This window comes from Oreochromis aureus, linkage group 2 (genome assembly GCF_013358895.1).
Source record: "Oreochromis aureus strain Israel breed Guangdong linkage group 2, ZZ_aureus, whole genome shotgun sequence".
In the NCBI taxonomy this organism is placed as follows: Eukaryota; Metazoa; Chordata; class Actinopteri; order Cichliformes; family Cichlidae; genus Oreochromis; species Oreochromis aureus.
In genome coordinates this window covers 4,612,710-4,640,117 of record NC_052943.1, presented here as the reverse complement: position 1 = coordinate 4,640,117, position 27,408 = coordinate 4,612,710, and the positions used below count along the sequence as shown (strand labels likewise).

At 43.0% G+C, this 27,408-nt stretch overlaps 2 protein-coding genes and 1 long non-coding RNA gene across 3 annotated transcripts; 1 reads left to right on the top strand and 2 right to left on the bottom strand.

Moving 5' to 3' along the window:
- Nucleotides 1-1,912: 1,912 nt before the first annotated feature.
- Nucleotides 1,913-7,552, bottom strand: LOC120441299. The gene is made up of 3 exons (XR_005613970.1): nt 7,414-7,552; nt 6,910-6,993; nt 1,913-2,342 (listed from the first exon to the last, which is right to left on the bottom strand). It is a non-coding gene; the product is annotated as an uncharacterized LOC120441299 (long non-coding RNA).
- A 3,031-nt stretch (nt 7,553-10,583) lies between these two features.
- Nucleotides 10,584-21,452, top strand: LOC116329402 (integral membrane protein 2A). The gene is made up of 6 exons (XM_031751408.2): nt 10,584-10,818; nt 11,185-11,322; nt 17,351-17,530; nt 17,627-17,737; nt 18,654-18,798; nt 20,225-21,452. Exons 1-6 carry the CDS (start codon nt 10,747-10,749, stop codon nt 20,317-20,319), a joined length of 741 nt encoding a protein of 246 aa, XP_031607268.1. The 5' UTR covers nt 10,584-10,746; the 3' UTR covers nt 20,320-21,452.
- Nucleotides 20,666-27,279, bottom strand: gpr174 (G protein-coupled receptor 174). Its single transcript, XM_031751387.2, has 4 exons — nt 26,902-27,279; nt 26,459-26,636; nt 23,230-23,672; nt 20,666-22,637 (listed from the first exon to the last, which is right to left on the bottom strand). The coding sequence occupies exons 3-4, from the start codon at nt 23,437-23,439 to the stop codon at nt 21,837-21,839; spliced, it is 1,011 nt and encodes a 336-aa protein (XP_031607247.1). The 5' UTR covers nt 23,440-23,672; nt 26,459-26,636; nt 26,902-27,279; the 3' UTR covers nt 20,666-21,836.
- Between the last annotated feature and the right edge of the window lie 129 nt (nt 27,280-27,408).

Below are 27,408 nucleotides of genomic sequence, written 5' to 3'. Positions count from 1 at the left end.
ACATGTGAAATCACCCAAGAAAGGCCGTTTCTGAGCCAAGAGAAACGCCTGAAAAGGACCTGGTTGCATTAGGAGAAGCGGAGGATCTGAGGCTTTTCAGCTTGACACATTTAAGGGAATGAACAATAAACAAACCCGTCTCCTGGAAGTTATGTTGATATGAAGCTAACTTGTAGTAATGGCGCTGTGTCTTGTGCTTCAAGCTATGTTGACTTTTCCAATATTTAACCAAGACCACAATGTCAACCATGTGCCGTGAGCGGCTAAACACACCCATTAATAATGTTAGTCATAACAGTTCCCATAGTGGAAAGTGGGAATACTGTATTATGAACATTGTGTTGTTTAAAAAAAAGAAGAAGGTATCCGGTTTGTGTTAAATTTGTACCAAAATGTATATGACAGAAAAAATTAGTATGAGATTAGATAGAAAGCTCAGCCTGTCTCTGCTCCTCAGCAGCACATTTCTAAATCAACTACAGATCATTTAGTTTTGGGGGGTTTGCTATGAATTATTACAATGGTTATAGAAGTGGTGAAACTCTGTCTCCCTCTGTGGATCCCCCCTTGCTGTCTGCTCTCTGGGTCTCTAGCCTGGCAGCATGTGGGGATCCTGGGCACGGGGCCTGGTACTGCTGCCCCCGCCTCCCCCTTTGCCCGCAGCGCAGGAAGATTTAATGGCTCATGTGTCACGGCATCCAGCCTTCACTGGCTCCTTCTGTCTCAGCCTGGTAACAAAGGGGAGAGGGCAAGAGGAAAGCAGGAGAGGAGAGGAGCGCCTCTGCCAAGATGCAGCCCTCCTCCTCCTCTCACCACAAGTGTGTTGTGAATTATCTCCTCCCTCTCCCTCCCTCTTTTCTCTCCCTAAGCTTTTACTTATCCCTTACTACTCACCCTCTTCCCATTAAAAACATATAGATCTTCATCTGTCCACAGTGCTTTCATGAGGCCAACTGTGAAACTGACTCTACGGCACATTCGTCTCACTTGTTTGGATAGCTAATTCTTTTTGATGAAAATTGCTTTCTCTCTCTCCCTCTGTCTCCGCCTGCCTCTCTCTCTCACTATCTCCCCCTGGCTGCCAGTAACAGTGTGGTTAATGGCTGTGGTAAAAAGAAACAAAAACAGCCGTAATTGATAATGAGAGTCAGACTCTGCATGTGAGGGTCTGAGCCCAGCGTTTTTTCTCCCTCTCAGACAGCCCAGACGGGGCAACTCTGCCAAGCAGGACGCTGATTGAACGGGGCACCGGGAAAGTTGGGATTTAGGAATAGATCTCTGGGAATGAGAGCTCTTCTTCCCAGAAGGATGTCAAGGGGTGAAAAACTAATCTACCGGGTGTTAGGGTGTAATTTTCTAATACTGTAATGTGTAACTACCACACGATTTTGGGAATGTTTGGATAGAGCGATGCATAAAGTGAACGACGCTCCAATGTAAATACACTTTCTGGATGGCTCGCTGACTTGAGCAGGAGTTTGAAATGTGTTGAGTGCTCCTTTCGGTGTTGTTAACACGTATGGTGAGAGGGGGAAGTAGTAATTATTTGAGGGGGGGAAATCCGTCGTTTCACATGCATGCGGTAGAAAGCTGTTGAGGAACCGTCACGCATGTCTTTATCTGTTTCTGTCCCACAGCGCACAATCGTTCTGAACACCAATATTTTTTTTTTATCAAAGCCACACCGCAGCAGAGGAGGGATTATTTTTAGATTTCCCTGATAAATGAGGGGTTTCGTGTATCTGGATGTGGTCGCAGGCGGCCGGGGAGAAGGGTGAAAATTTAGGAGAAGAAGAAGTTGGGTGGAAAGAAAAAGAAAGAAAGATCTGGCAGAGCCACAAAAGCTTTTAAAACATGTGAAAAATCAGCAGTTCTTTAACAGTTAGCTTGTCATTTTTATTTGCCTCTTCAGATGGTGGCAGCGGTTGTCTTTCAGGCTGTGCCAGCTGGGATTGGCTGCTGGCTCGAAGGCGCAGGCCTGGCCCCGGTTAGCACTCTTATTATCATCACCACACACTGTAATTCACATGCCAATCACAGCTCTGAGGAGCGCAGGACGGAGGGGAGCAGGGGCTGGTTAGAAGGGGGCCGCCGACTGGAGTGATGGGCCGGGCGGGGTAGCGACTGTGTGCTGAATACTTCCAGCAGGCCCTAATCGGACCTTTCATTCCCACATCTCTGCAGAATGAGCCTGGATAGCGGTGTGATCAGTTATACAGGGCTGGCCTGTGCTGAAGCAGGAGGCCGTGCTGGGCTGGCTGCTGTAAGAATAGGAGTGACCTCTGAGGAAGGTCAAACTGTCAGAGTTTGGCTGGTTTGGCCTGGCTCGAGTTAGACACAAGCTGGGAGAGACGGGAGAGACGGAGCAGAGGAGAAGAATATAGGAAATATTAGTCTAGCAGAATTCTCCGTTTTTAAGCCAAAAGTCACAAAGCTGAAAATGCCTGTTTAAGCTAAAGAACAGTGGGTTATATGCTGTACATGAATAACTTAGGAAATTTGTTTTAAGATGAACACTGTAATTCCCTTTGGAAAAATACTTTGCTGCAATGTCTTTTTACTCCAGGGAAACTCTACGACCTTCTCTAGATGACTGTGGCTGTATCGGCCCCTTGTAAACTCAAATGGAGGATAGTTACTGAATTTAGATGCATCATTAACATTTAAACCATTTAATATGGATGCACCACACATAGCTTTAAAATAAAGATTAGCTGTTATTAATTCTAAATTATGCTGCCCATTTGGAATGATGTAAAGCACAAGGAAAGAAGCAGAGGCGGGAGTTAATAGATAGATAGATAGATAGATAGATAGATAGATAGATAGATAGATAGATAGATAGATAGATAGATAGATAGATAGATAGATAGATAGATAGATAGATAGATAGATAGATAGATAGATAGATAGATAGATAGATAGATAGATAGATAGATAGATAATAACAACCATCACCTCAAAGCACTTTATATTACAAGATAATGATCCTACAATAACAGAGAAAACCTCAATGATCAGATGACCTCCTATGGCAGGTGTTAAACATCTAGCTTGGAGGCCAGAATCAGCCTGCCAGATATTTAATCCCAAGGAGCCATGCTGACAGGTTTCTTCCATTTATTACAGAAACCTTTTTTCATCATGTAGAAAAACTGTGACTTACTGGGTAAACTTCTGTACAGTGACAGAAATTCCTGCCTTATAAGCAAGAACTTGGCAAGAGTGGGAAGAAAAACATCCCTTTTACCAGGAAGAAACCTCCAGCACAACCAGACTAAGGTAGAGAGAGCCCTGTAACAGTTGGGATGTTGTTAGGGAGCCGGGATAAAACACAAACACTGTATGAGAGCCAGAGATGAATCATAATTAAGGCAAACAATACGTTGACCAAGCATCTGCAGTTATGTTTGATGTGAAAGCTGTTTTGTAAAACTGTGGTTTGGAATGTAAAAGACTCATTGTGATGCTAAAATACAATGTTACGTTCACGCTCTTTTTCCTATTTCCGTTGTGTTTTGTGTGCTTTTGCAGCGTTTTTCTTATTGCTGTTGTTTTCTTAAGTTGCAGTCCGTTTGGCCTCTCAGGGCCACCGTACCCTTTCCCTTTCCTGATTACTCCACTGGATCAGGTTTCAGGTCATATTAAATAGAACATCAAATCTATTTTTATATATTATGCTCATTATTAAATTAAGAAAGGAGGATTATCTGTGGTATGCTCATTGGCCACTGACTTCTTGCACATTCAGTTTCTAAACACCAACACGGTGACGATGAGCTTGAAGGTTCATAACGGGACAAAAATCCAATTAACATCTTTGCATGCAAACTGTATCATGTAATCAGAAACATGTGTAACCATAATCAACTTAGATTTCATTTGAAAAGATGTGCCATTATCTTACAGTTACACTCTCATGGAGTATTTAGCTGCATTTTATCAGTAATCTGACCTAACCCTGGCCAGCTTGTACAGCATTTACATAAATCATTAGCCCGTGAGTGAGCAGTTTCTCATTTTTCACATAACCTTATAGACATTTCAGGGCAGCAGGAGGATGTTGTGGGCACAGCGCTGACATACAGCATCCCCTTTGAAGCTGATATTTCAAACTTCTTATCAAACACTTTCTTGTTCACACGTGCACTGATGTTTTCAACCACTTGTAAGAAATGTAAGTAAATGTAAAAAATCTCAACTATAGCATGCAATTTATCAGGTTCCACATTTGAAGCTTGCAAGAAACAGTTACTAAGTAATCAGCGGTGACTTTACACATAAACTGAAATAATTTACGTGTAGCAGCTGGAACCTAACCTACACCCCAATTTTACTGAAAGCCATCACCGCAAGCGACACCCGCCGACAGGAAAATTCACACGCGAGGTTTTGACACCAGCGTGGAAGCTGGAGAAACTGATTAATCTTGCTACTGCAGCGCCTGGACCAGCATTTGGGGAAAAATAAGAGTCGTTCAACTTCCCTTCACTCATATCCAGGGTGTCCTCACATATACTGAAAAAAAATCTTCTCTTTTCTGACTTTATTCCCACCCTTAGAGACGTTCTGCAGCCCCGCAGAGACACTATAATTTAAACGCTGCCGAAATGGGAGCTCAAAAGACAACATGCTATTTCAATCAAAAGCCCAGCTCTTGCCCCATCATCCCGGCTGCCAAAGCGTGGTGTGACTCTCGTACACACACACACACACACAAGCGGGATTTCGCCTGCCAATGTGCGGTTTGCTTTCACGATGCCTTAATGCCTTGTGGTTAGTGCTCTATCAGGGCCATGAGAAATGATTTATTAGTGGCTCCCGCCTGTATTTATAGATAATGAGCCTCCGTCAGTGTTAATAAAGAGATCCATTCTCAGCCTGGAAAAGCAGCCCTGCTTTAAGAGATTACTGCCACTGCTAAACAATAGCTCGCCCTCCAAAGATAGCCATATATGCTGAAAGTGTGTTCCCGTATATGTCATGGGAATCAAGGAAGAGGGTGGGGCGGGGGGGTAGACAATCCCTCTGCCCTTCTTAGCACGAGCTCATTCATTACGGATACACATTTGTCTTCATGCGCGCTTACTTTCCCATTATTGTTGCAGGCAGAGCTTTTCAATCTTCTCGTCAGGCTCTCCACTGATCCAGTTTTATGGAAGATCTTTGCTCTGCTTCAGATGTGGGAGAGGAGCAAAGCGGCGCGAATAAACGTTTCCCTTTAGGCACTTTTATCTGTCTACATGTCAGTCACATATACAAGTATGTGTGTGTGTGTGTGTGTGTGTGTGTGTGTGTGCGGTGATGATTGGGATAAAAGGGGGGACGTGGAGACACTTGAGAGCTTTGTGTTTGTCTGACATCACTCTGTCTCCCTCTGGTTCCAATCAGCCCATCCTCCCCCTCTTAATGACACCTGATAGATTAATGACTGATAAAGTGTGTGTGTGTGTGTGTGTGTGTGTGTGTGTGTGTGTGTGTGTGTGTGTGTGTGTGTAAGGACTATGCATTTCAGAAGTCTAAAGCTCCGGTCAGGATGTAGTTATGGAGCGCTAATTTGAAAGCTGTCTGATTGAGGGCTTTGTGTGGGCCCCTACCAAACACACACACACACACACACACACACACACACACACACACACACACACACACACACACACACACACACACGGGCTATCACTTTCATCCTCACTAGACATCATATTTGTCTTCTTTGCAGCATGTTTACAGTTAACAGCTTACTTTTACATCATCCAGCTCCACCTCCTCCATCTAGCACACTCTCTGTCTGCACACTTATCATTCCTAAAAATGTCGTCGTGTATCATTGCATTTATCATTTACCGATCTATAAAATGACATACATTTTTTCTCAGTGGCCATATACATATCTCTTCAGTTAAAATAATTATAATAACAACTGTAGCTGTCATCAAGAGACTACAAAGTTTGTTATAAAAAAAATGCAAGTTAGGCAGCACTGCGAGTGAATATAGATTTTTAATAGATCGTCCTTAATATAGGCTGGTCTTTAACTAATGACTTTATAAGTGGTTGGTAAATCGAGTTTTTAAGGCTTTATATTTCTGCTGGACTCGTTGGTGCTGAGCACACTGACACCTAATGGCTTCGCAGTAAGGCCCCAGTTTGCTTTTGACCACAAAGTATTCTGTTGAAACGGTCAGCGGTCACTGGCACGTCAACAGCGGTTGCAAAAGGAAAGCAGTGTCACTCCTCCCCTCTCATTTTCCCTGTCATCCTAGGTTATAAACCAATGGCCTCCCAACGGCCTCTTCCCTAACCTCTGCAGGCTACTAAAACCATATTAGGGGCATGTTAGAGTCCAGCGGGGGACTCTGGCCTCATGGCTCTCAGCCATGAGAGTTTAAGTCTGTCAGTCCTCAGCTGTTCCCGCACAATGATGTGAGGATAGTTCCTCCCTGAGTTCAGTTAAAAGAGCTGGAATTAAAAAGCCTTGATTTGACCTCTGTGTCATAAGTGAAGCAAAATAGAGATCAAGCTGCTGCCCTCTGTTGGAAAGGTGTGTGTGTGTGTGTGTGTGTGTGTGTGTGTGTGTGTGTGTGTGTGTGTGCGTGCGTGCTCCTCCCGTGAACCTGACAGAGGTGACGTTACTGAATCTGGAAGTCATTCGCACAGGCTATGATGCTATTGGCCACAGTTCAGCGGAGGGTGTGTGTATGTGTGAGTGTATGCTTTACCAGTGAAAAATCAACATGGCTGCAGCGCTCTGGAGAGGTCTTGCGATGAGGTAATTTCCCCAGAGTTTAACCCTCACGAACATAACAGACATGCGTCCGTTTCCATCCCTCTGTTCTCCTCCGTCTTTGTTCTCTTTCTACCTGTGCCAGTTGTCTACCTTGAGTTGAGCGCAGTACATGTGTGATTCACCTTTTACTTTTGCAGATCTTTTTGCCCTTTCCCAAGAATCAAAAATCCTCTCGCTCCAGGTCCTCTTGTTCTTTTTCTTTGTTGCTTCAAGCAGACAAAAGATGGACAGACAGGCAGCAACATGAGGTCATAAGTTAAGAAAACAGCCATTCATCTTAAATCCAGGCAGCCTTTTGAACATTCAAACGTAGCTAAAACTTTGGTTTACTTCGTTGAAATGTATGTATCAGTGAATTAAAATTGGCTGAATGGCATAAATTTATTGAATTTGATAAACAATAACATTTATTGTTTTTAATTTGCTCCCAGTAACTGCTAAAAGCAGGCTAACCGTTAAATGATTAAAATTAGCATTAGCTTGCTAATCTGGAATTTAACTTTTTAAGAAAGTAAAGAGGGAAGCGCTAATGCTTAGCAGTTGATAAAATTAATTTAGTAACATTAAATGTATAGTAGCATAAGTATTTCACGATAATCTTTCAAAAAAATATATACAAGACCCACCTCAAACTGTAAAAAGCTTCACTGGTTTTACATGATTTTGGTTAAATTAGCATATTAGGTCTTTACATGAACGCTAACTACAAAATATTGTGAAAAATAAATCGCACAGTATTTCCTTGTGTATCCACATAAATATAGCAAAGTTATACCTTTTGTGAAAAGTCAAAAAACCCATGACCCAGTAGTTTTTAAAACCACCCTTAGCAACAGTAACTTGAAGTAACTGTTTTTCAGTAATTATCTTTCTCTAATTGCACTGCCATGAACTTTAACATTTAACATGCTGATGCCTGTGGAGTCTGATATGTAGCTCTTGGGGTTTTTTTGGAGTTTCTCTGCACGTTGCACGGTCTGACCAAGCAATTGCTTTTATAGAGGTGCTCACTTTTGGTCAGTGCATTTGATTAACAGGTACTTTCTCTGTTGCTATGGAAGCAGTAAGGGTGTACTTAGTTACAGGCTTGCAAAGAGTCCTATGAACAGACATGATTGTGTCTTCACACATTTTATTTAGCTCTAAAATGTCTGTAGCTTGTGGCATTACTTCCTCTTTACACATTTATGTTTAACATGGAAGTTGCTACAAATATTTTCTACCTCTCTGTAGCCAGACTATATATAAAGAGTTATTTACATACTGTCTATGGTTTAGAGTAAATGTAGCTCTATATATATTTAAAAAAAAACTAGTTAAAAGTGCTTAAGAACTTCATAAGGGAGTCGCACACAAAATTTAAGAATAGCCAGTGCAACCCAATCCTACCCTATTATCCCCCAACCACCCCAAAAGAACTCCTTCAGCATGAAATTATTACATTTCCCAGAGGTGAGCCAAGCTGAGAGGATGAAGAGCACAAGACAGGCAGTGCTGTGAGGGAGCGAACGCAGCTTTAGAAGCTGATACTCACAGGAAAGACTCATTTGTCACCCTTGTCTCAGATCCACATGTGATTGCCAGAAGTGTGTGTGTGGTGTGTGTGTGTGGTGGGGCAAGGATCACTCCAACTTCTGGAGGCTGTGAAGCAGCATCGCTGCTCATTCCCCGAGAGATCCGCCGCTCTGTTTCTCCATCTTCTTCTGCTCTCCCGTTCTCTTTGACCACTAAATGTTCTCTGACTGGAGGCACATGGTGATTATGGTGGATCCACATGAAGACATGTCAGTGACGTTATGAAGCACCGAGCAGCTTCTAACTTTTTGGGCTCAACAAAACCCTGTGGCCAGCTGTTACCATAGCAGTATTATAAGGCTGTGTGTTTCTGTCTGCGCCGTGTGTGTGTGTGTTTGTGTGTGTGTGTGTGTATATGTGTGTGTGTGTGTGGTGTGTGTGTGTGTGTGTGTGTGTGGGGTGTGTGTGTGTGTGTGAGCACCGAAAGGGACAAAGTCATTTGTCACTTGTGGTTTCACATGTCTGGTATTGAAATCGATGACAAATCTATGAGGTGTGTGTCTGTATGTGGGTTCATATTTACTGGCATGAGAGCCGGTGATGTCATGCATGAGAGTGTCTTTGTGAAACCAGCTATGCCCCTGCAGACTCTCACACTGTGCTGACTTTGCAGGCCCAGGGTGTGTGTGTTGTGTACACATGTGCACGAGTGTAGCCTTATTGCTTTTGTTGGACGCTTGCGGCAGACCACAGGGAAACACTGGCGCTCAGACTCCCATCATAAATGCCTGCCATCCACCATTATGACGCTCTCCCACCTATGTGTGCTTGTGCAAAAACACGGGTGTCCGATTGTGTTCAGCTGTGTTCAGTTCCACCTAGGAGGCATGTTAGAAAGTTTGAGATCTAAACTGGATGGACTGCAACCTTAATCCGCCGCTAATCAGCTCCTCGGAAAACTCAGTCAAGCATCAGACTCTGTAGATTGCTCTGCCTCTCCCGGCAACTCCTTCTCAGTGTTTTTTCCCCCCCAGTCATCACTTCGTTTTCTACCCGAATCACTCTATTTCACCCCCCACCTGCTTCCATGCCTCTCCCACCCCACCTCACCCCAGTCATCCCTTGTTTCCCTCCTGGAATGAGAATCCTGCTCTCTCCTCTGCCTTTTCCCCTCTCCTGCTGTTGTGTGTGATGCCGAGAAGCCCTCAGGATTACATATAAGTCTTTTGTTTACCATCTCAGCTATTACTGCTAATGCTGTCTCTCCCTCACTCTTTTGCAGCGTGTGTGTGGCGTGTCCGTGCTACGCATGTGTGGGCAAGCTTTCGGATCAAACACAGCGTAAGACGAGCCCATAAACAAGCCTTCAGGACCACTTAGGATTTTCAGGCAGAGCCAGTGTTGAGGGGGCGCGCGGAGGGGGAGTAAGGTACAGAAATCAGCTGCTCTGTTTATGTACCTTTCAGTGGTGATTACCGGTCCAATCTGTCTGTTTAACAGAGCAAATATCAGAGCCTCGCAGAGTGTGTGTGTGTGTGTGTGAGATGCATACAGTTGCAGTGCAGAGGGTTGGAGAGATGCCACCGAGTTGCGTGGAGTTAGAGCGGCAGTACAGCAGTTAAGTGTTTATTTACTCATACGTACAAACCTAACTGAGAGAGAGGAAGCAGAGGGACCACCGCAGGACTGAGGATATGTGTCAGACATACTGTACGGCCTTGGCAGCGGCCCGTGTTTTGCACGCAGCGCAGTAAAAGCTGTGTACTGTGTGTGCTAATGCGAGTGGGCAGACACGCTGGCAGGTAGTGCCCAGCATGCAGGAGGGAATGTGTTTGCAGAGTGGAACATTCACAGAGATGAATGAGCTGCATTATACACTCAGATATTATTTTTCATTGCATTACAGTGCAGTCGGTCGCGAATCGATCGAGTCGTTTGTCATACAAGAAGTGAATGTAGGCAATGTAGCTGACTGAAAGTGTAAACAGTTGTGTCTTTGGGTGTCAGCTTCAATCTGATGAATGAATGGAAGCTCTTGCATGGGGGATTGTTTAGGTTCCACCTGCGGCCACTAGAGGGCACCCAAACTACACAAACACACCAAGAAAAAACATAAAAGCCGTGGAGAGAAACTGCTAGAGGAAATAAATTATGCAAGCGGTAAATGTTAAACCGCTACCTGTAGTTAAACTAAGGCAGGTCATGAGACTGAAGCATATTCTCCAGCTTCTTGTTTGGTTGTTATTTTGATTCTGCCCCCCCCCCTGCAGCCACCGGAAGCGCTAGATAACACCGAGGTTGCAAAGTGCGTCACACAGCTGAGCTGCGGAGAATAAACGGAACCTGCAGTCTAGCGACGCAAGTCCCCCTCCCCGGCATCCTCCTCCTCCTCTGTTATTTTTGTTTGTACAAGAAAAACCCGAGCTGACGTCTGTTCTTCCAGCATGGTGAAGATCGCCTTTAACTCGGCTCTGGCGCAGAAGGCGCTGGGCAAAGAGGTGCCAGCCGCTGTTAAGGTGAGCTAACGGGGCACAGCGCTGCGCCTGAGCCCGGTGTCCGACTTTAGCCTGGTAGCAGGCCCGCTGTGCCGGACCGGCCCGCAAAGCGTGTGGACTCCATCCATGTGCGCATTCACAGGGTTGTCGTGTATTGTTGTGCTAAGTGTGATTTGACATGCAGTGGTTTTGCGGTGATTTTTGCATAACGCACGGAGTCAAATTGCACCTGGCGCAGGACACGATGGGACCGCCCATCTCCTGCCCAGCTGTTGTTATGCAGAGGACAAAGATGGGACGGGATTAAGGGATTGTTTAATCAAAGCTGAATATGAATGTCATGTTAATATAATGTGTGTGTGTGTGTGTGTGTGTGTGTGTGTGTAGGACCCTGAAGTGGCCTCTGCTCCAGTGGGCACCGAGGGCTCCACAGGTCGCTGCCTGCTCACCCTGTTAGGCATCGCCTTCATCCTCAGTGGACTCATCGTAGGGGGGGCCTGTCTCTACCGATATTTCACCCCAAAGGTGTGTGCGCGTGCGCTGCAGCTCATTCTTCGTGAATATTCTCTCACACATGTTACCATCTTTAATAAGAGGTTGCAAAGAGTGGGAGGGGGTCTTATGAAATCAGAATATTTGATTTAAAAAAAGCATTTAAAGTCTTAAGCCGTACTCAAAGTAAGTACCTAAAGTGTATATATATGTATACATTAGGCCATGATTGTGGTTTCATAACTGTACATAACACTTTAATGTTGCAGATGCTTATAATAGATTCATTTTCTGTCCATCCTTCTTATGCATGTGAGGCTCATGCCACCCCACCAGCTCTGCAAGCAAGGCACTGAAACACGTAGAAATTTAAAATTGCAACCCAAGACTATTTTACGTTATAACTTTTCCCACATTATTTCATTTTCACGTTGCAAATACAGGTCAGTGAAATCACCATACACATATTGTGAAGGTTTGGGGGGGCATCTGTGACGCAGTCTTTGCAGACTGGCCCTGGAAAATTAAGCAGCTGTATGAATTAATTTGGTTATCCACTGACGTTATCAGATATGTTTTCTTCCTCTGATAAACTGTCACTGTCTAGAAGTGATGAAGAATTATTAACGCTGGTTTGGACACTTTTGCTTCGTTAGGAAACCGAGTGCTATCCTTCACTCATTTAATGTTTAGAGAAAGTGCAGACTTCACCTTTTTTTTTCCAGTTGTTGTGTTGCCAGCAGGAGGGTCTTAGAGTCAATGAGATGAGGCAACCCCACACCCATGCAAATGAAGCAAAGCGAGGTGGGGGGAGAGCAGCGTGTGAAACTGTAACTGTCAGTATGTTGATTGAGAAAATCAGAATTCTGACAAAACTGAGCTTCTTCCGGAGATTTCATCACAAGAATGTGTTGCTCTGAATTTTGTCGTGCCTTTGATCTCAGCTGTTTCCTCACTTCTAAGCTTTGAAACTATAGTGAAACATGGTAAGCAGAAAAAGAACACGATACAACAAAACTCAATGTTCCACTTTGTGCATTTGCACGGCACTGAAGTGAACCTTGGACTAAAGTGGAGAAACCCTTGCAAAAAGAATCCATATCAGGGCTCTAGAGTGCGACCAAATTTTTCAGTAGTGCGACTAAAAAAAATCTTGGGTCGCATCGGTGCAACCAACTGTTCGAGTAACAAAAAGAAAAGTCTTCGCAACTCTGAAAGTCTTCGTGTGGTCAACAGCAGACACACATTGTGCCCCTATCGTGGTCTAAACTAATCAGAGATATTCAGGGGTGGGACCTCTCTGATTGTCCGTGGTCCAGATACTCATGTAGTCCGTGTGTACGTTTGAAAGTGCAGGTGGATAGAGAGAGGTGAGTAGCTTGAATAAAGCGATATCGATTCATTAAATCCTGAATCGAATTTTATATAAAATGTATTTTGGCAGAAACGCCAGAATCTCAGGTTAAGGCTCACAAAACAACAACCACCAAACAACAAATGAGAGCAGGAAAACGGACTCCACACAAAGACGTTAACACAGAGCCACCCAACGCATCAAAATCAGCTTTCTCTTTCTTGGCTTTCTCACCCGACGGCACGTAGACGGACACGCCGTTGGGGCTGAAAGCCGACAGCTCACTGATTATGATGCGTCGGGTTTGCGCTGTGTTTACGTCTTTTTGCGCTAGATTCTGAGCTGCAGGTTTTGTCTCTCTCCAACCAAAATTCACTGACCAGCAGCTAAAGAAGCAGCAAACTACGCTTCACGTTTGATAAACATCATCATGAATTCCCTCTTACTTTTGCTATTTTGCTTCCACCACGTTAAAAATCACACGTCGTGCACAGCTCTCTCTCTCTCAAGAACAGTTTCCCATCTCAAATCTCTGTTTTCTGCATTATTCATTCACTTGAGCGATCGTGGCTCAAGAGTTGGGAGTTCGCCTAGTAATCGGAAGGTTGCCGGTTCGAGCCCCGGCTCAGACAGTCTCGGTCATTGTTTGCTTGGGCAAGACACTTCACCCGTTGCCTACTGGTGGTGGTCAGAGGGCCCGGTGGCGCCAGTGTCTGGCAGCCTCGCCTCTGTCAGTGCGCCCCAGGGTGGCTGTGGCTACAACGTAGCTGCCATCACCAGTGTGTGAATGGGTGGATGACTGGATGTGTAAAGTGCTTTGGGGTCCTTAGGAACTAGTCCACCATTGTTTACAGCGCTGTCGGCCACTGTGTTTTTGTTTTTGTTTTTTTACTTAAATGTCCTCGGACAAGAAAGCCTAATTTCTGCTGTCCAATACTAAAGAAATTTAAACTTTTTAAAATTATGCAAAATTGCAGAATATTGCAGAATATTTTTAAGGTTATCTGCTATAAAAAGTCAGGCCAGGAAATCTCCTTTGTGTTTTTCTGAGTTTTATCCTCAGTTACTTTGACACAAAAGCATCTGCTGTGATGTTCACACCAGAGGTGGGACCAAGTCATTGTTTTGCAAGTCTCAAGTAAGTCCAAAGTCTTTATCCTCAAGTCAGAGTCAAGTCTCAAGTAAAGTCAAGCAAGTCAGAGTCAAGTCGCAAGTCAAGACAGACAACTTTCAAGTCAAGTCCCAAGTCCGAAACTTTGAATTTCAAGTCCTTTCAAGTCTTTTTTTTAACCCTCTGGGGTCCCGGGTATAATTGGCCGTTCTTGACTACTTTTGATTTTACTTCTATATTTCACTTTTAAAATATGTTTTTCTTGCCTTGTTTGGTATCATTATTTACAGCACAACCTCAAATATCTGAAATTTGAGTTATTTTTTTCATTTTGGTATACTATATTAGCACAGTTGATCTAAATTCAGACAAAAAAATTCAGAATCCGAGTAGAAAAAAGTTATATTTTTTTACATGTTTAACGAATCATTTTCATAACTTGAAATGCAAATAGAAATTGTACATTTCTAAAAATTATGCACAAGTTTTGCAAACAACAAAGTTATATGGTACTATTTACCTAAAAATGCAGCCAAGGCCTCAGGTATTTTTTTATATAACCATTTAAATCTATTTACAGAACAATCAGGTGTGCTGCATCAAATAAGAAGGCACAAATTATTTGTGCCAGTCCAAAAATGTAGTTTGTGTTCAGTATAAGACAGAGGAGAACACCACAGGCCTAAACCCTGCAGGTCTGACAACTGGAGGTGCAACAGTCCAGTTTTCTATGTGGAGACAGCGTTTACACTGGAATCTGCCTTTGACAGCTTTTAGATCAAATATGAAATTCAGCAGTCTAACCGACACACAATACAACACAATAACTACACAACAAACTAACTATAGCCTCCAAACACGCTAAACGTCACTAATGTCTCACATATGAAAACTCTCTCTCTCTTTCTTTCGCTCGCCCGCTTTCCGTCGCGGGTGTCACTCCTAAAAACTTCCCCTTCTCCCTAAACAACCAAATGTCACATGTTGCCTTATCATTTTTTTGATTGGCTGACATGGTAAACTCTAACACCAATAGGGAAGGGGTGTTTTTTCTTTTTCTTTTTTCACTCGCAAGTGGAGAGCGTATGCTAGGCTGTCTGTAGAAAACGCCGTTTTTGTCTAGCATCCCTGTTGAGAATAACCTTTGCAAATAAACAACAGCTAATAATATAAGATCAAAGTATTTTATTTGATGTATTGACATAAATGACAGAAGAAAAAGGCCATGTATAGCAGGACTACTCAATTACACACTAAGGTGGGCCAGATTTTCTAACCCCCCAAAAAAATTTTCCCTGGCTCAGACATGCAAAAGTTAAACACGACCATACACTAATTGCAAATTAAACACAGTGATTTTGAATTGTGATGTGATGGTAAAATAAATATTTGTCAGTCTAAACTGGGTTAAATCTACGGGGTTAATGATGGGGAGGAGACGGAGAGAGACTGAGTACAGCTACAGAACCCACTTTCTGAAACGGACCCTGCTCACCATTCACCGACAATTCTGAGCTAACAAGTTGCATGTTATTCTTGGATGCGCTTGCAGGACCGGATTTAAAATAGCATGACAAACATATCATACCTGTTAACGCCAAACAGTATCATCAACGTAGTTCAAGAACATTTGCTAATAAGATGAAGTTAGCTAAGTCAGCTGTCTCATCGTAGCAAAAAAAAAAAAAAAAAAAAAAAAGCACCACCTACCGTTCTTTATGCAACTTCAAATGTCGGACAAAGTTGGAAGTTGTTCCATCTCCGTCTGTGATTCTCTTCTTGCATGTTTTGCATATTGCATTTCGTTTTTGTTGACTACTTCGTAGTTTATGTACCCGAAAAGAAATTACTCTTGGAAGCATTTTTGGCTCGAGCGTTTTTGTTCCTGTTTTTTCAAATCTGGTTAATTTGATTGGCTGTGCTACAGCCCACGCTCACATACATAGGGAGTGTGGTAAGAATGAATGAATGAATAAAGTGAATTAATGGTCCGCACTTTTTATATAATATGTTAAATTTTAGATTTGGGTAAAATATCAAGTCTTTTCAAGTAAACAGGTTCAAGTCCAATTTAAGTCCCAAGTCACTGGTGTAAAAGTCCAAGTCAAGTCACAAGTCTTACAACCTTTTTTCAAGTCAAGTCTAAAGTCATAAAATTAATGACTCGAGTCTGACTCGAGTCCAAGTCATGTGACTCGAGTCCACACCTCTGGTTCACACCTCTGATGAAGTCTCACAAGTGTCAGTACTGAGAAATGATTAGAATTCTAATATTTCTGACTTTCTGAGGCAAAATCAAATCGGGACCTTGTGAATCGGAATCAAATGGATTATAGAAATCAGTGATGATACCCAGCCCTAGTGAGTAGCCTAGGCCCAACAGAAGTGGATGTAGCTGTGGGTAATAAGAAAAGATGATAAGAACGATTGATAACTTTTTAAGTTAAGGCCTGATCCGTCTGAAATTCATAGCCAGTGCTCTGACACGGAGCCATCAATCTCTAAACACTGAAAAAGCACAGTGTATCGAGAAAACACATATGCTGTGATAAATGCACTGCCCAAGTGTCCCCTCTCCCCGCTGCCTTTCAGCGGCAGGCAGCAGCAAACAGGTCGTCAGAGGAGCCGAGATGATGATTAAGTTTAACATTGTCTACATTTTAAGCACAAGCACAAGATTGTTAGTTAATCATTTACAAATCAATATTGTCTGTATGGACAGCAATTTTCCCCCAAAAAAGTGCACATGTAAAACTGCGGTTTTAAGCGATGCGGTTGAAAAATTTGGGTGCGCCTAACTTTTGTGTTGGTGCGCCTAAGAAAATATTTAGGCGCACCAGTGCAACCGTGGCAAAAAGTAAGTCTAGAACCCTGCATATAAATAATAGGTGCTGCCCCCTCTGTTCATTTCATTCTGTTTGAAAGTACGACTCTTCTGATTGGGTGCTCTTCACAAACAAAAGGTTAGAGCACCAGGTGGGCGGGGCTTCTGACATCTCAGCCAGAGCCAGCGTGCCATAATTATCAGCCACAATTTAATTTGCAGGAAAATAAAATGCCTCACATCAGCCAAAAATGTTACTGGAATTCTTAATTATCAATGCCATGTGGAGAGTGAGTGTGTAAATGTAAGCTTAAAACCTGATATTAAAAGAAACTATGGTCAATAGTCACGGAAAAACTGTAGGCTTCTTTGTGTAAACAAAGTCCTGTACGTGTCATGTGCCGTGATGTAACTGTGCTGGAACCAAGCAGAACATGTGTGCTTTGGCTCCCCCTGGCAGCCTGAGCTGCCTCGACAGCTGCGTGATGGTTTTTCAGTTGTTGGTGCAGTTTGTGAAACGTGAACTTTAGACAGGAACAGAACACGCAGGGTCACAGCTGATATTGCGGATTCACAGTAATACCAGATGATGCATTTGTGGTTGTAGAGGCAGACCCCAGCTGCACCGCTGGTTGAAAATAAAATAACTGTATTACGGTGCATTTTCTTTTTTTTCTTTTTTTTGTTGTAAAATGTGCATAAGCAAAGGTTCCAGTGCCCCCCACCTCACTTTAGATGTTCTTAAGACTAAATGAGATGAATTCTTCCTCAGAGGATGTATCATGGCGCGATGGAGTTCAGAGACGTGTCGTCCGGAGCAGAGAGCCAGCCGTACTACTTGCCTCGAGTGGAGGAGGAGGTGGAGATCTCTGACAACATCGCCGTCATCAGCGTCCCTCCTCCCCGCTTCAGGCCCGGAGACCCCGCTTACATCCTGCACGACTTCAACAGGGTGAGGATTGTGGACTCTGTCACACTTGGCGCAGCTCGGTGGATGATTTCTGCTGCTCTAAATTCTTTCCCGATGATTTCATGTGTGTGTGAGCAGAAGCTGACGGCCTATCTGGACCTGACTCTGAGGACCTGCTTTGTGATTCCCCTGAACACATCGGTAGTTCTCCCCCCTCAGGACCTCATTGACCTGTTCTCACAGCTGATGGTGAGTACGGTCCCTGCTAGCAGGACCTGGAGACACAGATGAAAGTCCAGACTTGGATGACGGACAAACCGAACACATAAGTCTTGCTAAAGCTCATGCACAGGCGCTGATATTGAGGACAAAACATCACATAAGAAATTCAGGGATGTGTTGTCATTCCACAGACCGTCTGCTCTTTAATCCTCCTCAAATCTGTTATATCTTGAATTTGTACATATAAAAAAAGATCTTTACCTCCCAGTAAGTATGAATGTGTTAGGTGTCCTTACAGCATGTAAGTTTTAAATATAGGCTAAACCGAAAAGTTGCTGTATTTCAGTTTTCTATAATTCACTGGCATGTTTGAGCCGAGGCTATGCAACAATATCACCTTAACTGAAACATAGGCTCTTGACAGGAAATTATAGATGTTTGACGATAAATATGAATGAGCAACTGTCACCCACAGGCTTGTCCCCTTCCTCCTTTATTCATGCAGTAAACTAGAAGTGTGCTGCATCTATACTGCATACTTGTATGCAAATAATCTCTATATTCATTTAGGGAATTTTTAAAAATAATTGATGTAGTGTTGGGTAGTTTTAGCATGTGAAGGTGGGGGCATATCAGGAAAAAGCTTGGCTATTAATGCCTATTAGATTTGGGTTTAATTGGTTATTAAAGTGGAGTGAGGTTGGCATGTATGGAAACACAGTAAAAACCAGGGTTGTGACCAGAGTTTAGTTTGCTTAGTGGGGAAATCAGGAAATTTCAACACTTGGTGTAGAGTTGTTTCACAAATCTAGGGATGATTCATCACCTTTTTTTATTTTGTTATTCAGTTTTCACTGATCTGTTTTATCTGGTGGAAAATTAAAAGAAATTTTTTAATTTAAAAAGGTGCCGTGACAGTCTCACGCTCTCGTCTTTGTTCCAGTCTGACTCTTACCGCAGCTACCTGGTGCATGAGGACCTGGTGGTGACGGAGCGCATTGATGATGTCAAGCCCCTGGGCTTTTATATCCGCCGTCTTTGTGATGGAAAAGAAACATACAGAATGCAGCGCCGTGCCAGCCTGCCAGGTATAGATGTGATGGAAATGTAAAACTCTGATAAACATGCGGCTCTATACGCTGTGGCGACCCCTCGGAAATAAGGGCGCAGACCAGAGTAACTTGTGTATATAACATGCATGTCTTTAACTGAATTAAGCTGTAATATATAATCCTCTTTTATCTTTATATTATTTAATTATATTATTTAATCTTTCATTACAACATCACTGTTACGCAAGATTTTTTTGCTTTACTCAGCGAGTGCAAGCTGAACAGTTTGAGTTTGCAACTTTTCTGTCCTGTACTTGTCTCATATTTTAGAAAGGAAGCTACTTGGCTGACATTAGCTGTTTTGAGGTTTGTTTGGGTTTTTTTTTTTTTTGTCGATCTGGTTATGGTGATAAATAACCAGAACGTCAAAATTAGTGTCTGTATGTAAAACATATCTGCAACTGGACTTTGTCTTACAGTTTCAGGATCATTTGCATTCATGAGTACGTGTAGTGCTGTTAAGGCATAAGCTAACATTAGCGGTAGCTAATAGTAATAAATAGCCACACGGTCAAAATTAGTTCTTGTATTTAAAAGACGGACACCCCCAACTTGACTTTGCTCTTTAGTTTCAGGACTACAGATTTGTAGTTATGAGTTAAGCTTTTTGGTAATACATGGTTCGGGTAAGTCATAAGCTAACATTAGGTTTAGCTAATAGTAATAAATAGCCACACGGTCAAATTTAGTGATAGTATTTAAAAGACAGACACCAACAACATGACTGTACTCTTTAGTTTCAGGACTACAGATTTGTAGTCATGAGTTAAGCTTTTCAGTAATATCGATGTAGTAGTATTGTCAAGTCATCAGCTAACATTGGCGCTAGCTAAAAAATAGCCAGACCATGAAAATTACTGTACTGTATTTCACACTGGTTATGTATAAAACTGTATGAGCTAGCTTGATTAGCAGAGTGTTAGTGTAATTTATTATGCTGCTATCTTTTGGCTAACAGAAACAGCTTTCAAACAATATATGCTGACCACAACATAAAGGAAGCAAGCTGTCACATAATGCAGCTACAACTTTAGGCTTTCATACATTTCTGATGGTTGAGTTATATAAAAATATATCCCTGTATAGTTCTAATCAAGGGTGAAGTTAGCTGCTGACAGTGATAACTTTTTATTTACTGGGTACACATTAATATTGATTTTGGAGTCACTAATCACTATGGCTCAAACAGAAACTGCTGACTTATCAAGCTGATGCATAAATTATACAGTGTCAAACACACTTTGGTTAGAAACCGAATAAGAAGACGAGTGTAAACAGACACCAACTACCCTTGACACATCTTCCTAAATGTAGTTGTGTTTGAAATGTGTTAAACATGCCCACGGCTGAATGTTAAGCTGAATACTTAGCACTGCTGCTTATCTGTCTTTTTGTTTGTCAGGTGGAGGCATCCAGAAGCGCTCTGCGGACGAATGTTTCACCATCCATCACTTTGAGAACAAGTTTGTGACTGAGACCCGCATCTGCAAGGCTTAAGCATGAATATAGGTCATAGAGAGCGAGAGAGGGTAGGTGGGAGTGGGCGGTGAAGGGAACAGCAGAAAGTTACTTTTGTACAAAACTCTTTCCAGTTTTTGCCTCCCCTGCTTTTAATCTAGTGTTGAGTGAATTTAAGTTGCAGAATTAGAGCCTAGCCCCCTTCTCCCCTGATGTACTCCCTCGAACCCGTGATAGGTCACAAGTGCGTAAGTATTCACTAGCTAGTCTTGTACTGGTTATAACTTTAAGTCGGTAAACTAAAGTTAGATTTATAAGTTTCATTTATTACGTTGCTTTCTGTTTTGTTGCTGTAGTTTCCTGCAGACAGATCTTATTGATGTTACTATATAACAACACACCCGCCACATTCAGACCAGAGCTATTAGTCATCCTACTGAATATTCTTGTGAGATCATATTAGGCGTGTGTTGCGTCAGCCTCCTGTCGCCGCTCTGACCCGGGTGCACGGTGCAGGTTCGACCAGGTATTTGTATTCTGTTACAGCGTGATATAGAACAAGTCAGCATGGAGATGTCTGGTACAGTATACGTGTAACATGCTTGTCCGTGGATGGTAATGCAAAGCTCTCAGTCACCACTGTTTGTAGATATCCCCCAGATTGCCGCTGTGTGATGACTTTAGTGTTACTGATGGTCTCATGCCTGATGGGAAACAGTCCAGCACCCTTACAATATATGACCAGTTTTTGTTTTTGTGTTTGTGTTTCAAGCTTCATGCGTGATCCTAAACCAGAGGGATGAGCTAACGATGAATAAGCTAAAGGGAAATTTCACTTAATTTGACTTGAAAACAGTCGGTTATCTAATTTGACTAATTATCTACCTGTAGTCTCCCTGTGATCTTTACACACATCGTGTGCTTAAATGAAAACAGTCGTCCTTGATTTCTGAAGTCTGTCGAGCACATTTTAAGTCATTTTCAGTGATTTCCTACTTGATGCCTGCACAGAGAGACAATCAACAGGAAGTGTGTTTGTAAAGATGGGGCTTCTGTCTCTGCTTTTTAATTGAATACTAGAAGATGTTAGACGGGGAAACTCCCAATGTTGTGTGCAACTACTGAACTGAATTCCACTTTGTTGTTTGAATAAAGTTGCATTTCTTTACCTACTGAACGTCACAGCAGCTTTGTTATTATAATGCCGGTGAAAGTGGCACCAACACTAACCCTTTTATCGTCCTGTGAAGGACATTAGGTTATCCAAACACTGGATCTGGAGGAAAACTGTCGCTGGGTTTTGGGGTTTTCCTCTCTTTCACTTGCTGACACTACTCGCTGTTCATCGAGGAAATGCAAATTGAGAGGGGGAAGGGAAAAAAAACATTTATTGAGAAATAAATAGGTTTAAAAAAATAACTTTTTAAAACTCTACTTCCATATTTTCACATTCCCGTTTCAGCATAAATGTTATTTCCATAGTTTGCAGGAACTTGAAGTTTGCATAGTCTTCAGTCTCAGTTAGTGGTTGCAGGGAGGCTGTCGCCACCAGCAGTTTAGTCCTCCTCTCCGTCCTGTTCTCCGGTTATACAGGACAGACGCCGGCTGAGATGTATGCTCTCCGGTATCTCTGGCTTGCTCAGTCGCCTCCAGAATTCATCAGTAGTGAAATAGTACATGATAGGGTCCAGGCTGCAGTTCAGGCTGGCCAGGCAGAGTGTGACCGGGTGACTTCGAAGAACCAGTTTCTGAAAGTCACAGCTGGTAACTTTCTTAGCTTTGACCATAAGGTCGAGAGGCATCGTGGCGTGGTACGGTACAAAGCACACTAAGAAGACTACAGCACAGCTTAGTATCATCCTCAGCGCTCTCTTTTTCTCCCCTCTGTCAGAAATAGCATTTGCTGTATTTTCCCGAAGGCTCCAAATGGTCATGCACGTGCAGCCTAGCACCAAAACGAGAGGGACGAAGAAGCCGAACAGCTCTAGTAAAATCAAGAGGGCCCACATTGCCGAGGGACCGATATCCTTCCGCAGAGGCAGCTCCGTGAAACACTTATTTGTGTCATTTCTTTCATGCAAGGAAGGATCGTGTCTCAGCAGAGGGAATCCGAGGCAGACAGTACAGATGATCAGCCAGATGATCCCACATATTAACACGTCTCCTTTTTGTCGACCCGAGTTGTACAACAGCGGACGCATGATGAGCTCACAGCGACGTATGCTGACGAAAACCAGGAAGTAGATGGAGGCATACATGTTGACGTACTTGAGATAGAAGCAGAACATGCAGAAGAAATACCCAAAGGGCCAGGAGTTATTCAGGTAGTAGTAGATCCGCAGAGGCAGAGAGAGCACCTGAGGAGAGGCCAGAGTGACAAAAGTGAAGGCAGAGAACAGCAGGCAAACGCTGATGTACATATTTGCTCTTTGGCGATGACGTTAAGGAGCTCGCTCGGTTATCTGGTCAACAGAAACATTTCTAAATAGATTTTTAAAATAAAATCCTCCCCGTTAGGCAGTTCATTGGAATAAAGAGACGCACTTCTGTAGTTGTGTTCTATAATGGAAGTTTTTTCTTGTGGTTTGAACTTTCCCACAACTCTGCCAACATCTAAGAGTCATATTGTTTTTTTTGACTTCCCAATTTAGTACATGAAAGCAGAATAAAAACTAAAGAGGTCATTACACTAATTTGCTTTATTGCAGTTTTAAAACCGTATTGTAGGATCAGCATTACAACACTAAATGCAACTATTAGGGGCACGAGTAGTGCAACAAGTCCTTCTTACATTCTTCTTACTTCTTGCATGCAAACTTCTTCCCTGATTAAAGCTTGACTCCCGAGGAGGGCTATGTGGTAATTAACCACACAACCACATCACGTGACTTCACAGTAATGGTTTAAACTGGAAAGTAAGTGCGAAATACGACTGAAGAGGATTTTTACCTGCAGTAGGTCGGCCACAGCCAGGTTCATCATAAACACCACGGCCTTCTTGGTCTCTCTGATATAGGCCCTGAACACCCACAGCGCCAGAACGTTACCCAGCAGGCCCGGTGCTAAGATCACACTGTACACCACGGCATACAAATGGTGCTGGTAGTCTATTATCTCATTGGTACTGGAGCAGTTCATATTAGGAGAACTGACATTCATGTCAGTGTTAAGATGAGCTGCCTTGCAAACCAGCAGGAAGCTTGTATCAGGAGAGCTGCTTGTAGTCTGGTGACAGGTTGGTTTGAGCGTCCATGCCGCCGGTTACATCATGCTGTGGCCCGTGCAGCTGGTACTCTCTGCGGCATGCCAGACAGAGGAAGAATTTCTTTTGTTTTAAGTTTTTGCTGATGAGTCCTCCAGGCTTCTCTGCGATCCCCAACAAGTCTGGTGTTCTGGTAGAGGAAAGAAACCTAAGTTAAGTTCAGTATGTGTAGTCGGAGGCAGAAAGCGTTACCAAAAAGAGGAAGAAAAACAACATGAAGGTTTCTGTGCTGTCACCTCACACCAAGAGGTTCTGTCTCCGCCTGGGTTTTCTCACACACTGTAGTGCAGATCAGCTCTTGACAGCGACGCAGTTGAGTTTTAACTGCTGCTCGCTCTACCTTTCACACAGTGCAACCAGGGGATATTAAAGTTACTGTTTTGCATGTAGCATAGATAGCCATCAGAATTGGAGAAGGAACCTTTTTAGATGAGACACAGATGACATTGTGCTCGGTGGCAGCACCTGCCGGGTATAATCTCCCATGTGTTTTTATGAATAACGTAATTAATCAATGATCCTTGATAGCAGTGTTTTTGCAGTGCCCTTTACAGCAAGCGTGCAAACCCGCAGAGAAGTCGGTAAACTCTCCCACGTGCTGCTTCACTGCCGAGCATTATGGTGCCTGCACTGAGTCTGTGTGAAATAACTACAGCGCAAGGCATCGAAGTGAAACTAGCGTGGTTAGCGCAGGCAGACCAGGCAACTGGTTAACAGCCCAGATCAAGGAAAAACCTGTCACTAAAGGGCACTTAGAGATGAGGAGCAGTACTGCGGGTGGTTTTTCGATGTAGGTGACGCCTGTAACGTGCTTCGTTTTTTTCTCCTTCTTCGTGACACACGCACAGAGCAGAAAATGAAAGTAATTGAGATGAAATTTTAAAGCTTTTAGATGACCTTCAACTTAGATTATCTTCAAATACTTTCGGTTCAAATGGAAACGGTAATGTCAGGGACTGAACGGCCTATAGGTGCACACACCCACAGCCACAAACTCTAGTGGGTGTAGACCAGTTTAAAATGATGGCTTTTTACTTACTCGCTGAACAGCTGTCATCCTCTTTTTGTTCAACTTTTGTTTCTTGTTATCTCATTTCTAATGAGACTTATCAGACCCTAGCAAACCCAGGAACGATGTGGTGTTGCGATCTTCCACATGCCTAGTACCCAGACACCTGCTATGCTCAAATAAACACCTGCATGTGTTTATTTCTGGCCTCCATTAGTCCATTAATCCTCCATCAGTTTAAAAGGGACCCTTAGTTCATACACTATCTTCCGCCCTTCCCCCTCTCTTTAAGCTAGCTTTCTTCTGATTGGCTGCTCCTTGCAACCAAAAGGTTTGAATAGCTGGTGGGTGGAGCTGCTGTGCTAACAGCATTGGGATATTTTTCAGTGACATCATCCAGAGCAAAAAGCAGTGAAAAAAAGAACAGAAACTGTGTTTAGAGCAGTCTGAAGCCTGAACTTTGACTCACAGGGATTAGTAATGCATACTCTGATGTCATTATTTGGAACTTTGGCCTTGTTTAGCACTATGAGAACACTACATATGTATGGCAGAATGTTAGCAAAGCATATTAAGCCCACTTTAACCAGTTTTGGGACGTTTCAAGATCATTTATGAACCATTTTATCGATGCAAAAATGCAAATCAGCCACTAAAATATAGTTCATCTCTGACAAGAAACTATTTGGTATACCTTTGGAAGGTATACTCGCAACACGCAGCAAAAAATGTGTATCTATTTTTGTGTGTGAGGGGGAAATGGCACTTGCCAAACACAAGACAAACAGTGGTTAAGTGACTGCTCTTAGTTCTCTTTACGGGCTCCCTCAGCAGATTTTTTATACACGATAATCACGTTGCTGTTGCTTAACTAAAAGAACGCCACATTTCTTTACAGGGAAATAACTAAAAATAGCAGCACAAAATCTAAATATCATGTGCAGTTGCACATTTGACTACATTTGAATGCATACATTTGTCCGCTAGCATTGCGCTGCTGTTTCAGCTGCAGCAGTAAAAAGATGGCACGGTTTGAGTATCTTCCTACCCGTGTGTCTGCCCTCCCCTAAAGAGTCACGAGATAAATTCTGCGTGGGAGTAAAATGATTAATAGGGTGGACCTTTTTTTAAAAAACAAACAAACCCTTTATTTGGGAATATATTTTTACTTTCTTCAATGTTAAAGTTATTTATCTAAGGCATTTACTCTTTTTTTGTTAGTTTCTACTCTTAACAGTTTGGCTCCCAAACTGTTTTTGTAAACGGTTACAAGCCAAAAAAGGTTAGGCAGCAATCTATTGATAATGAACCGTTTATTAACTTGTACCTTTAGCAGTGTGTAAGTAAATGTAGCAGAGTATAAACAGCGATCCCTGCCTGGGATGTACCAGTGTAAATGTATAAAGTAGTATTTGGACCTGAACTTAACTCCTCACAATCATACACAAACAAACAGTGGAATTTTATTTGTAAAAAGGGGGGTTTTGCTAAGCTTGGACTGCTTCTCAGTTCCCCGACTGCCTTTTATGCTCAGGCCGAGGCCCCAGTAGACCATCAGCCCCCGGACTGCCTTTTAACTCAGTGACCGCTGACCTGTGTGTTACTGTTTGAAAATGATTCTCCACTTGTTACTCTCACTTATGCACGTACCATGTGCTTCCTTCCAAGGCTGTGTGTTGATTTGTATGATGTGCAAAAGGCCAATCTGTGAGAAGCTCTCGTTTCCTTCTCGCGGCAGAGGCTTTGACATGTATGTACAGGAGTCAAACCGAGACCATCTGTTGTGAAAGTAACATGTTTACGGTAACGCGCCTCGGGATCAAGCTGAAATGTCAACCTAACCGAGAAAAGTGAAGTGTTTTTAAAAAGATAAAGATAAAAAGACAAGGCAAGTGCTGCTCCCTTACCTTAGGACTCAGTAGTTTTCATCAGGTCTTGCCAGTGGAAACACATAATCTCATCTGCTGTGATTCACCTCCGTCTGTGGGCTGCTGGCGTGTAAGCAGCTTTCCGAAGATCTGACCTCGTGTTTCAGAACCAAAAACGCTGCCGGTGAGCATCGGGGTCCCTCCACGTGTGTGTGCCCTGTTCAAATACACAAGAAAATATGCTGTGATCTCCAGGAAGTCCACTTACACTGACACATAAAGACCAGACACCCCAATACTGGCCCTCAGACACACACACACACACTTCAACATAACAGGCATTCCACACACTGGAGAAACAGACAAGGTCCCCTATGAGCCATGACTCCACATAGAAAGCATCCACACACAAACCCCCACACACCCGCTACTTTCTCCCGACACTTCTGAACATTATTAGCAATCAATAATCATCCTCTCACCTCTGTCTTTAAAGATGCTGGAGAAACAAAAAGCAGATAAGACCGGGGCATCAGACGAAAAGCTCCATCCTCCTTTCTCCTCCTCTAACACTCTTTAATTTCAGCGTCCCGCCTCTTTCTCTCTCTCTGCCTCTCTTTTTCATTCTACCTCTCTATCTATCTTTCATATCCATTAACTTCTGTCTTCACTCGTGCTCTTTCCTGTTTTGATTTCTTATCTATCACTCGTTGCATGTGTGCCGCCCGTCTCTGTGTGTCTGCTGTTCTGGGGATTTTAGCGCGCACACACACACACAGAGGGCTTCCTGTGAGCGTAGGGGTGTGGTTTACAAGAATTTTCTTTTGACACTTCTGCTATTACACTCTTAGCTGCCATTTCCTTGTGGACAAAGTCAACACGTCACGCTGCCCCTTTGTTTGTTTTATTGACAGGACATCAAATCAAAAGCAATCAAACATAAATATTTACACCTAAGCCACAAAGCAAACTTTCACAAGTTACAATGT